Source organism: Perognathus longimembris, chromosome 5 (assembly GCF_023159225.1).
Source record: "Perognathus longimembris pacificus isolate PPM17 chromosome 5, ASM2315922v1, whole genome shotgun sequence".
NCBI lineage: Eukaryota > Metazoa > Chordata > Mammalia > Rodentia > Heteromyidae > Perognathus > Perognathus longimembris.
Genome location: NC_063165.1, coordinates 30682493 through 30694863, shown reverse-complemented (window position 1 = coordinate 30694863; position 12371 = coordinate 30682493). Strand labels below are relative to the sequence as shown.

Here is a 12371-nt window from a genome sequence, read left to right as displayed (position 1 = left end):
AGTTTGATTAATGTCACCCTTTCAACATTTTAATCTATCCCTCAACCTACCCATTTCCATTGCTATTTTTAATTCAGTAAGATATACATTGAATTCTTGACTGCATTATATCCCCCTTCTAGTGCATTAAATATTCAAAGTAGATTTTTTAGTGCAGTAACTCTTTGTCTTAGGATACAATTCTTATTTATTAAGTACATTTAGGAAATAGAACTGTATTAAGCAAATGACTAAGATAATAAGCAATGATGAAGAACATTCATTCTAAGGACAGGTATTTGCAGGGGAAAATCAATCCACATCAACCTTTGTGGGAATCAAAGGGATCTTGCAGTAGTCATAAACTCTTTGCAGATACTTTGGTAGCTAGAATTACCCTCTTGCCTTCTGTATTTTTGAGGCTGGAGCTATCATCTTGCTAGCAGGTTATACTAGGCTATTCCAGCTACACAAGAAGTATGTTTGTAACTCCCTTAGTATCTCTTGAGCTTTGTTGATGTAGGAAAATTGAGTGCTTTTCTGGGGCAGGTGTAGCAGACTAGTCATTTCTCACTTCTGAGGTGGATAGGGAAATAAAATGAGAGCTTTGAGTTGAGATGAATCATACAGGAAGATTTCTTCCATTCACCTTAATTTCATTCTGTGCTTTCTACATGTATTGAATGTGAACTTGTGATCTAAAGTAATAGATTGCTCTCAGTCATGCACAGAGCTTGCCTTTGGGCCCTGACCATAACTTAACGTCATCAGAGAAGTGGTTTCACTTGTTGGAGTGGACAATTTACAGAACTCTTAAGAAAGATCAGGTTAGTTTTATTCTTTCAATTTGGCCCAAATGTTGTTTGTGAGTCTATATGCTTTGACTACATTTATTTGGAAATTACTTATAAGTAATTACTTATATAATTACACTTTATCCATGGTATATTGGGGAGCTTTGGTTAAGTAAATTCAAGAAAATTTTCTTGAAAAATGCTTTGGACCTTTTGTCATTAAAGACCTGAAATAGCTTGACTGCTTAAGCAAATGAAAATACGTAATGTTAAATTATAGTGATCTTATAAATTTATTCTGAATTTCTGAGTTTTATTTTGTTTTTCTAATCTTGGATGCACCCTGCAAAGCATGATTATGTTAGAATGGTAGATTAACTTTCTGAAAATTATTGGAAAATACAGAGCTGGTTTGATTTGTGCTGACATTACATTACCACAAACTAGCTCTTAGAATAGTATAATTAAGATAGAAATCTTGAAGTTTTAAATTTATGACTGTTTCTACATATGTTTATCTACATATATATGTAAGTGGAAATTGATAATATTAAAGATAGGAAAATATAGTTTAAAATGCAAAATGATACACAATTGAAAATAAATGGTTAATACTACTATTATGTACATTGCATTGTACAGTAGAGAAATCTATACATGCATATCCACATATCAATGTATGCAAGGTTTGAATTTTTTGCATATGAGATTACATTGTCTATAAAACTATATCTATTTTTTCTTTAGGGAGTGGCACATTATGAATATAAAGTATATGAAGATTTTTCTTAAGGCATATAATTACTTAGTAAAATATTAAAAAGTTTTCTAATATATTTTTGACATTTTACTTTAAATACATACTGAAGACAATACTAAATGGATAAAATTGCAGTAAGACTCGTTCCCAATTTTTTTCAAATGAGGATTATTACATATAATTTGCTATTCTATTGAGAAGTTTTAAGCAGTGCCCAACAATCATAGAAATCCAATTACCTTGTACAGTAAGCTTTTGCCCAATATTAAAAAAACTTTTGTTTTTTATTTTAGTAATACAATATACTTGAGAATGTTCTAAGATATATATATATATATATATATATATATATGCTCATTATGCCTATAGTCATTATGCCTATAGTCCAAGCTACTCAGGAGGCTGAGATCTGAGCGTTATGGTTCAAAGCCATTCTAAACAGTAAAGTCTATGAGACTCAATCTCCAGTTACAAAAAAAAAAGCCAAAAGTGGAGCTGTAGCTCAAGTGGTAGAGTGCTAGGCTTGAGCAATAAAACTAAGGGACAGCACTCGGGCCCTGAGTTCAAGGCCCAGGATAGGTATTAAAAATATGGGAGTATATCTCAAAGACAATAACTTTCCTGATTACTTGATTAGTAATAGTGTTTCTGCTGATTTTCTTTAAAGAAGTGTGTATCTTCTACCTTGTGTGTTTGCTTACTAAATAGCTGTTAGTATATTAATATTATTTAACAAAACTTTTAATATACAAATATTTATGTAAGTAAATTTTATTCTATTTAATGAAGGGTCAAGAGAGATCAACATACCAAGCAATTTATAAAGCCATAAGCTCTATTTTCAACTTTCAGCTAGGTTATAAGAAGGTACCTCATATTTGATATTTTTCTTTAAGTGAAAGAAAGCTGTCTGGGATAAAATGAAATTTCTTAGACTCTAAAAATAATCTATTTTTCTATTTTCAAGACTAACATTTATAAATAAAACTAATCCATTGGGTAAGCATAAACAACTTTTTCTTGAATCAAAATATGTATTTACAACAGCATATTTACTATTAGAAAATCTTTCACAATATGTGTTTTTCATTTTTTAATATCTATGATGAATATAGGTATACACTGATTCAACAAAGGTTTTCTTAGTAAAAAATGCAGGGAAGTTCATCCGGTTTGGCAGAATGTACATTATGTAATCATACCATTTTTGTTAAGGATTTTTTTATTTTGGCTGGATGTAAAGCACTTTGTCTCCCTAGATCTCATGTGAAAATTATATATACCAGGCAAAGGAAGTGTTATTGTGCACAAATATTTTCATTAAAGTACAAAATGATAACCTGCATGAGAGAAGACTTAAACATTTCTCAAGCTCAAATTATATTAGCAGTTTCATTTTTATTTGATAACTCAATAACAGGGTAATTACAAACATGCAATTAAAGCAAAGTCAAACCCTAATTTATAAAGGCAATAAAAGCCAAGAACATAGTTAAACCCTATTATAAAGCAGTTATTATAGCATTATAATGAAAGGCATTTCTACCAATATATCTTACAAGGCAAAGGTCAAATCAAGTCCTATCTTTACCCATTAACATACTCTACACCCGGTGATAAAATCAGTCCCAGATCAGAAACACAATACAAAACAATTTTATCCTCATGAGCTATTTTGCCAGTTCAAAGCTGTTGTGAATAGACACGCGATGAAAAAGAATGCCAGAAGGTGATGACAAATCACAACACAAAGGTTTCGTGATTGAGGCCAGAATCTATCTTAACAACTCAGAAACAACTATCCAGTGCAGGTATATGTACAGTTTTTGTTACCTGCAAAGCCAGCACAATTTTTTTTTCGTCAGATGATAGTAGGCAAAATCTTTGAAATATAATCCAATATGGAGGCGAGTTTGAAGCATGGAGTGGATGAGGGTACCATGGTTCTTTAAAATCCTGCAGTGTATTGGCAGTCACGAAGAAAGCAATGGCTCAAGCAGAAGCCTTCCTGGAAGAATTCAAGAAAGGAAGGTGTTGTATTTTGCCTGACTGACTTGTCTGGCCAGGACCAACTAAAACCTCTAAACTGAAAACAGAACACATGGCTTAATTATATCCACACCACAGGGACTTTCCAATACTACTTTTCAACACTAACTCTTCCTTAGACTTATGAAGCAACGTGAAGTTCATCCTTTATACTTTTCTGTCTTCGTGTGTGTGTGTGTGTGTGTGTGTGTGTGTGTGTGTGTGTGTGTGTTTGACAAAATCTCCCTAATAGCATCAACTAAGCTTGAAATGTCCCAGCTCCTATTAGAGTGATACGGACCTCTTCCTTCGTCTGACAAAATCCTCTGGATGAATGAAGTTGTTAAGGGCCTTAGTGAGGTGACTATCTAGCGTGTCCGTGCTGCTCCCAAAGGCAGAGTTCTTCAGGCAAGGACACAAGAAGCCCACAATGGCCCGGCGGATGTATGTGTCAAAGATGTAGTAAATGAGAGGATTGACACAACTGTTGGCAAATGCTAGGGGCCCACTCACCTCCATGCCCAGGTGAAGAATAGTTGAGGAAAATGGGAACTCTTGTTGCAACCCAGAAACGATGGCCAGGAGTTTGAATATATTAAAGGGCAACCAGGAGAAGACAAAGGCTGCCACTACAAAAAAGATGATCTTTATGGATTTCCTCAGCTTTCTATTATGCTTTCCTGATTGCTGGTAATGAGCACACAGCTTTCTTGTGATACAGCAGTAGCAGGTCAGGATGCTCACCAAGGGCACAAAAAAGGTGAGAATCAATACTACCAGAGCCCATGTCAGTTTTACGGAAGTAGCCCTCTTCTCAGCACAGTATGGCTTATCCTTAATGAGGGTGAGCTCCCTGGAAAGAAGAGTAGGCAATCCCAGGAGGCAAGAGATCATCCAGACACTTACACAAACTGCATAGGCACAGTCCCTCCTTCTGAGTTTCCTAGAAAGGGCTGGGCACACAATGGCCAGGTAGCGGTCCACGCTCATGCAAGTGAGCAAGAAGATACTGCAGTGCATGTTGACTGAGATCATGTAGGAGCTGCCCTTGCACAGGAAAGAACCTGTTCTCCACAGTCCGAGAGATGCTTCCTTATCCACCCAGAGAGGCAAGGTGACCAGGAAAATGAAGTCAGAGGCAGCCAAATTGATGATAAAGATATCGATCAGTCTTCTGCTGCCACGTTTGAAATACAGTGCCCCAATGAGGATGAAGTTCCCCGACACTCCCGTCAGGAACACAGCTGTGTAAAATATGGGAAGGAAGACAGATGTGTAAGGCACATAGGAACTGGTCTCCTGGATCTCAGGGTTTGAGCTTGTAGCATAATAGTAATCCAAATAAATTGAGGTCGCTTCTGGGTCCATCCCTGAAGATCAGATGTCAAACGTAGTAAATGAGATTTTGGGTTGAATTTGAAAAAATCACAAGAAAGTCTCTTTTATATAGTACTTGATTTTTTTTCTTCTCCCTTTGAAGCTCTTGGACAAGTATGAAAACAGATTAAAATGCTGTTTCTACCAATCTTCAGAAAGAGCCCACAAGGCATACCGCCCCTGATTGGTGTTGGTTGTGGTTTGCTTTATTTACACTTACCCATGAAACTGAGGTTGTTTTTTTTTAACTTCTTTATTTAAGATATTTGATTTTTTAAAGCTAAGCTAACATTAAGAATGGAATCAACTTTAAAACAAGTTCTCATTTCCTTTACACAATTTTGCTTTATGACTCTGAATTTTCTTGATCTAGCCTTTACTTTTACCTTTTGGGATTTTAAGATGATAACTGTAGACATACTCTATTGACATCCTTGGTGATGTATCTCTCTCTCTCTCTATATATATATATGCATATACATATAGAGTATACGTGTATATCTATCTATTGAATATACATATAGCATATATGTGTATATCTATCTATCAACATTAGATTCATTTGTATGAAGAGTGTATGAAGTTTTTTATTTGTATGGAGTGAATTCAGAGTTTCCTAAACCATCTCAGTCTATGTCTATGGCATATATTAAGATTGCTGTTAAGGCTATGACTCAAATTATCTGAGTTTTCCTTTTATTTAATACATAATAACCTTTATTCAATATTTTAAGACTCCAAGTGGCTGGAGATTTATTTAATTACTTATTTTTGTGGTGCTTAGGATCAAACCTAGATCTCTGCATAAACTAAGCAAGCATTCTACTACCACGTGATGACTCTGGATCTCTCATTATTTCAAATTTTCCATGACAGTTGTCACAACACCTTGCCCACAGCTGATGTTTTTGAGATATTAGTTTACTATATTTGAGTCAGAAACCTCATATTTTTGTGATCCAGTATAATTAGCAAAGTTGTAATTAGTTTGGTCTATCTACAGGCATTCTGATTCATATAACTTACAAACATATTTAAACATCACAAACTCATAGACATGGTAGAGATGGAGTTAAAATGATCAAGAGTTCAATGCCTGCTTGGGTTACACAGATACCTTAATCTCAAAATACAATGGACTAGCAATGTGGCTTAGTAGTAGAATACTTGCCTATCATGATGACCTGGGTCGATCTCAGCACCACAAAAACTAAGAAGCAAGCAAACAAAAATTGTAAACTCTGTTACTTTTACATTTTACCTGCTATTGTAATCCAACCAATGAAACCCTGTTTTGTTATAGAGGTAACATTGTGAATTAGAAGATTTTCTTCTAGTAGTCCTCAAGTAACTACCTTTCACCACTTGACATCCCCTTTGCTCTCCTCATTGTTATAGGACACCATTGTAGATGTGATTTTTTACATAAGCTTTGAGCCATTGCATTTTGTTAGGTACTTCAACACTTCACACATCAGAGAATTCCACTTTTTGGAATCCCCAACCTTGCAACAGAAGAAAATACCTATACCAAATGACATCATAATGGAACTTCCACGTTACTCACTATAAAAGGAATGTTTTTGGTATAATAAAATATTTGAGATTGGAACAAATGCAGCAGAACCAGTGAGGGCTCAGGAAAGGTCCTGGAATTCGAAGGTGGATATCCGTGCTCACCTTAAAGAATCTGGCTCCTCTTGATGTGGCAGAGGAAGGAAAAATCGACTTTGCTGGTCTGAAAACACAGTTTTGAGCTCTGGGCGGCATCCCGCCGCCGCGCCAGAGCCGGCTCCGGCACAGTGTCGGGCACAGCCCCCAGCACTCCGCGCAGCTAAAGCGAGAAATACTCCAGACGGCAGCCGAGCACGGAGGACCTGACATCGCAGAGACAGCGTGAGTACCCCGCAAAAAAAAAAAAAAAAAAATTACTCTCGCTTGTGCCCACAGTCCAGCTTCTGGAAGGGATCCCTGTCCCCACCGCCAGAGCAAAGCGCCATCTTTGCCACTGGCATAGGGTCAGACCAGACTGGAACTGAAGCGGGCCTGGGGAAAGCGAAGTCAAAAAAGCCATCTTTGAAAAGGGCAGGAGGGGCGGAATCAGTGAGAACCAGCTCCGCCCAGAAGAACACCCCCTGCCCTGGTGGGAGGCGAGTCCGGGGCCTAGCCAGAGAAGCCCCGCCCTGCCCGCCGGAACTTCTAAACTTAAAGCAAAAGCTGCGAGCAGCTACCAGGGGCGCGGAAACAACAGACGGAGGAACAAACAGTTCCGGGGACAGCTAAACGGTCCTGTCACAGAGTAAACTAATTCCCAGCCCAAAACGGAGCTGCATTCCATAGCTACCTATGCCAAGGAGGCCGCCTCCCTCAGGCAAGCAACTCTTAGTGGAGCAAAACAGGCTAGAGGCGCCACGCTCTGCTGAGTTCACAGTCTAGTCAAGTCCAGGCATCAAAGGCAGCGGCCCCACAGCAGACAGAGGAGCCACAGTTCCTGTGACTGCCCACGTCCCCATCGACAGAGGACGCCCAAGGCCTGCCTGCAAGCTGTGCGAACCTCAGAGACCCACGATTGCACCAACAGGGGAGAAAGTCAGAACAGAACCACCCCTTGCCAACTGAAATCAAGTCAAACCAGCCAATCAGGAAAATAGACTGCAGTCCATTGCAGGGAAACGAGAGACTGGTTTCTTTTTCTTTTCAAACATTTTTTTTTTTTAACTTTTCTTTTAAATTTTCTTTTTAATTTTTTCACACCTGAAACATCATTGGCTGTTTTTTTTTTGTTTTTTTTTTGTTTGTTTTCCATTTTTACTGGTTTGTTTTATCAAGTTTTTTTTGTGTTTGTTTATTTGCTAGGTTTGTTCCTTTTCTGTTATTTTCCTTTTTATTTACTTATACTTCCGTGTTAAATAATTTTTCTCTGTTTTGTGTATCTGTCTTCCAGTTTTTTTACTTCATTTCTCTCGTTGCGTCCTCTTCCTATAAAAATTACTTTCCTATAAATAACACCTACACCCTTTTCTGCTAACTCTCCAGTGTCTGTCATTTTATGAATGTTCTCTCTACTGATTCTACTCTTCTCCACATTTCCACGTCACTGAAACTAAACCAAAATCACCACCCCCCCCCCCAATACACTTTACTCTATTCTCTTTACTACCTCCAACTTACCCTCCGGACTTACTGCCTGGACCTCCAGGTTCCATTGACTCCTGGTTATTGGATAGAGGATATCCCAGCTTAATACGAGTGAATCAAAGGGGTTCATAGAGAAAGCCAGTCCTAATAGAACTTAATATAAAAATAAGAATTGCGTATAAGGTTGTAACAGTAAATAAGTAACTACTGAATACAGGGCCCAGGATCAGATGTTATATTGAAATTGTATTCTTTAGGAACACCAAATCTAACTTTATAGACAGGTATACAAGTTATCTGTTTATAATTGTGAAATTGTAAGATTTACACAACAGTGCTTGGTAAGGGCTGCTTTGGGTCTTAAACAGTGCTCACAGGTGCTGGTAGACTGGCATTCCCAATTCAAATGGGCAGAAGAAACACAAGAAAGATGGCAAATAATGAAGCCTTATCCCCCACCCAAAACAAGCAGGAAGCAGAGCAGTCAATCAAAAACATAGAAGAAAACCCCCAAAATGCTCTACAAAGTTTACTGATAAACATGATAAATGAAAAGTTTGAATCTCTTCAGTCAATTATGTTAGAGCGTGAGGAGGCAAAGCAAAAATTAATGGAGAATTTCATGACATCCACAAATAGAAAGATAAGTGAGCTTCAAGAGTCAAATGAAAAGATAGCTACCCAACTTAAAGATTTGAGAGACAACACTCAAAACCAAAGTAATGAAGTTAATGAAGTAAAGAAGTCCATACAGGACCTAAGAAATGACATGGAAAACATCAGGAAAGACCAGTCAGAAGGAAAAGAGATTCGAAATCAAGTAGTTAGCCTACAGTCACGACTAACTGAAGCAGAGGATCGAATCTCAGGAGCTGAAGATTCCTTAGATTCTATGGAGAAAGATCAAAAATCAATACAAATCCAGTCCAAGCAACAAAACAGATCGCTACAGGAGATTCAAGACACAATCAGGAAGCCCAATTTAAGGATAATAGGTATTGAGGAAAACTTGGAGAAAGAGGTTAATGGGATAGGCAACCTATTTAACAGAATATTAGCTGAGAACTTCCCAAATATCCAGAAGGAAAGGCCTATACAGATACAAGAAGCATTTAGAACCCCAAATCGACCAGACCAGAATAGGACTTCCCACCGACACATTGTGATCAAAACAGCTTCAGCAGAGTGCAAGGAAAAAATACTCAAAGCTGTTAGGGCAAAGAAAACAATCACATATAAAGGAAAAGCAATCAGAATTACCCCAGACTTCTCAGCAGAGACCATGAAAGCAAGGAGAGCCTGGAATGAAGTATACCAAACTCTAAATAAAAATAACTACCAACCAAGAATTCTGTACCCCGCCAAACTCTCCTTCATAGCCGAAGGTCAAATAAAAGTCTTCCACAATAAGGAAAAACTGAAACAATATATCTCCACCAAACCAGCTTTACACAAAATCCTTAAAGATGTACTATACAGGGAAAATAATCAGGATCCCAACACAGACAGAGAAATGAACCCTAATTAGTAAACACTAGATCAAGAAATGGGAAGACACAGCTTTAAACAAGACAGTGATAATGAAAGGAACAAACGATCACCTCTCAATCCTAACTGTCAACATTAATGGACTTAATTCTCCAATCAAACGACATAGGCTCATAAGTTGGATCAAAAATCAAGATCCATCTTTCTGCTGCCTCCAAGAGACACATCTATCCAGCAAAAGTAAACATCTTCTAAAAGTGAAAGGCTGGAAACAAATCTATCAAGCAAATGGCCCCCATAAGCAGGCTGGAGTTGCAATCCTAGTATCAGACAAAATTGACTTCAAATTAAAAAAGGTAAGAAGAGACAAAGAAGGTTACTACATACTAGTAAAAGGATCTCTCCAACAGGAAGAAATAACCATCCTAAATATCTACACGCCAAATGCAGGAGCACCCAACTTCATCAAACAAACACTACTGGCTCTAAAAACATTCATAGACCCAAACACAATGATAGTGGGGGACTTTAACACTCCACTATCACCTCTGGACAGATCAACACGCCAAAAACTGAACAAAGAAACCACAGAACTAAACAATTGCATAGACCAACTAGACTTAATCGACATCTACAGAATATTCCACCCAGCAAGGACAGAATACACATTCTTTTCGGCAGCACACGGAACATTCTCCAAAATAGATCACATCTTAGGACACAAAGAAAATCTGTACAAATTCAGAAGTATCAAAATCATTCCCTGCATTCTTTCAGACCACAATGGAATAAAATTAGAGCTCAACTCATTCAGCCACCACAGAAAATCCCACAATTCATGGAGACTAAAGAACACACTGCTGAACCATCAGTGGATCATTGAAGAAATTAAAATAGAAATTCAAAGGTTTATGGACTTCAACCAAGTTGAGGGCACAAAGTACCAGCTCCTTTGGGACACAGCAAAGGCAGTACTCAGAGGAAAATTTATATCTCTGAGTACATACATCAACAAACTGGAGAAACAGCAGCTCAGTAATTTAAGGAAGCATCTTAATTTTCTGGAGAGAGAACAGCAAGCCAAACCCCAAGTCAATAGACGGAAGCAAATAATTAAAATCAAATCAGAATTAAATCAATTAGAGACGAAAAAAACCATCGAAAGAATCAACAAAACAAAGAGTTGGTTCTTTGAAAAACTCAACAAGATAGACAGACCCCTGGCAAACCTGACCAAAGAACGAAGGCAGCACACTCAAATAAACAAGATAAGAGATGAAACAGGTAGCATCACCACAGAAATAACCGAAATTCAGAAAATAATAAGGGACTATTTTGCAAACCTTTATGCCAACAAATTCGAGAACTTGGAAGAAATGGATGATTTCCTAGAAAAAATTGATACCCCCAAACTCAACTATGAAGACTTAAACCTTCTAAACAGACCCATATCCAGTATTGAAATAGAAACAGCAATAAATGATCTCCCATCCAAGAAAAGCCCAGGTCCAGATGGATTCACCGCAGAATTCTACAAGGCCTTCAAAACAGAACTCACTCCAATATTTCTCAAACTCTTCAATGAAATTGAAAGAGAACGTTCACTGCCAGACTCATTTTATGAAGCCAGTATAACCCTCATCCCAAAACCAGGCAGAGACTCATCACGGAAAGAGGACTACAGACCAATCTCCCTGATGAACATAGATGCAAAAATTCTCAACAAAATTCTGGCCAATCGACTTCAACAGGTCATCAAAAAAATCATACACCACGATCAAACTGGATTCATCCCAGGGATGCAAAGCTGGTTTAATATACGCAAGTCAATTAATGTAATCCACCACATCAACCAGAGCAAGGTAAAGAACCACATGGTTTTATCGCTGGATGCGGAAAAAGCGTTCGATAAAATCCAGCACCCATTTATGCTAAAAGCCATGGAAAAACTGGGATTCCAGGGAACATTCCTGAATATAATCAAGGCAGTTTATGACAAACCAACAGCAAGCATAACTCTAAATGGTGAAAAACTAAAGCCATTCCCTTTAAAATCAGGAACAAGGCAGGGATGTCCACTCTCTCCCCTGCTCTTCAACATAGTACTAGAATTCCTAGCCAGAGCAATTAGGCAAGAAGAGAATATAAAGGGGATCCAAATAGGAAAAGATGAAGTTAAACTTTCTCTCTTCGCAGATGACATGATCCTATACCTAAAGAATCCCATAGACTCTACCCCCAAGCTACTAGAGCTGATACAAAACTTTGGCAAAGTTGCAGGATATAAAATAAACCTTCAAAAATCAACGGCCTTTCTCTATGCTAACAACCCGAAGACCGAGGCTGAAATCAGGAAAGCAACTCCTTTTGCAATAGCCCCCAAAAACATAAAATACCTAGGAATAACCTTAACCAAAGAAGTGAAAGACCTCTTTGAAGAGAACTTTAAAAGCTTGAAAAATGAAATTAAGTCAGAACTAAGAAAATGGAAAAACCTCCCATGCTCCTGGATTGGGAGGATTAATATAATCAAAATGGCAATATTGCCAAAGGCTATCTACAAATTCAATGCAATACCCATTAATATCCCAACACCATTCTTTAATGAAATAGAGGAAGCAATCCAGAAATTCATATGGAATAATAAAAGACCTAGAATAGCAAAAACACTCCTAAGCAGAAAGAACAGTGCTGGAGGAATTACAATACCCAACTTCAAGCTGTATTATAAAGCTATAGTAATAAAAACAGCTTGGTATTGGCACCGGAACAGACCTGAAGACCAATGGAACAGAATTGAAAACCCA

General features: G+C 37.7%; 1 protein-coding gene across 1 annotated transcript; it reads right to left on the bottom strand.

Moving 5' to 3' along the window:
• Positions 1-3846: 3846 nt before the first annotated feature.
• Gpr15 (G protein-coupled receptor 15) lies at positions 3847-4929 on the bottom strand. The gene has a single exon (XM_048345978.1). It carries the CDS (start codon positions 4927-4929, stop codon positions 3847-3849), a length of 1083 nt encoding a protein of 360 aa, XP_048201935.1.
• Positions 4930-12371: the final 7442 nt, after the last annotated feature.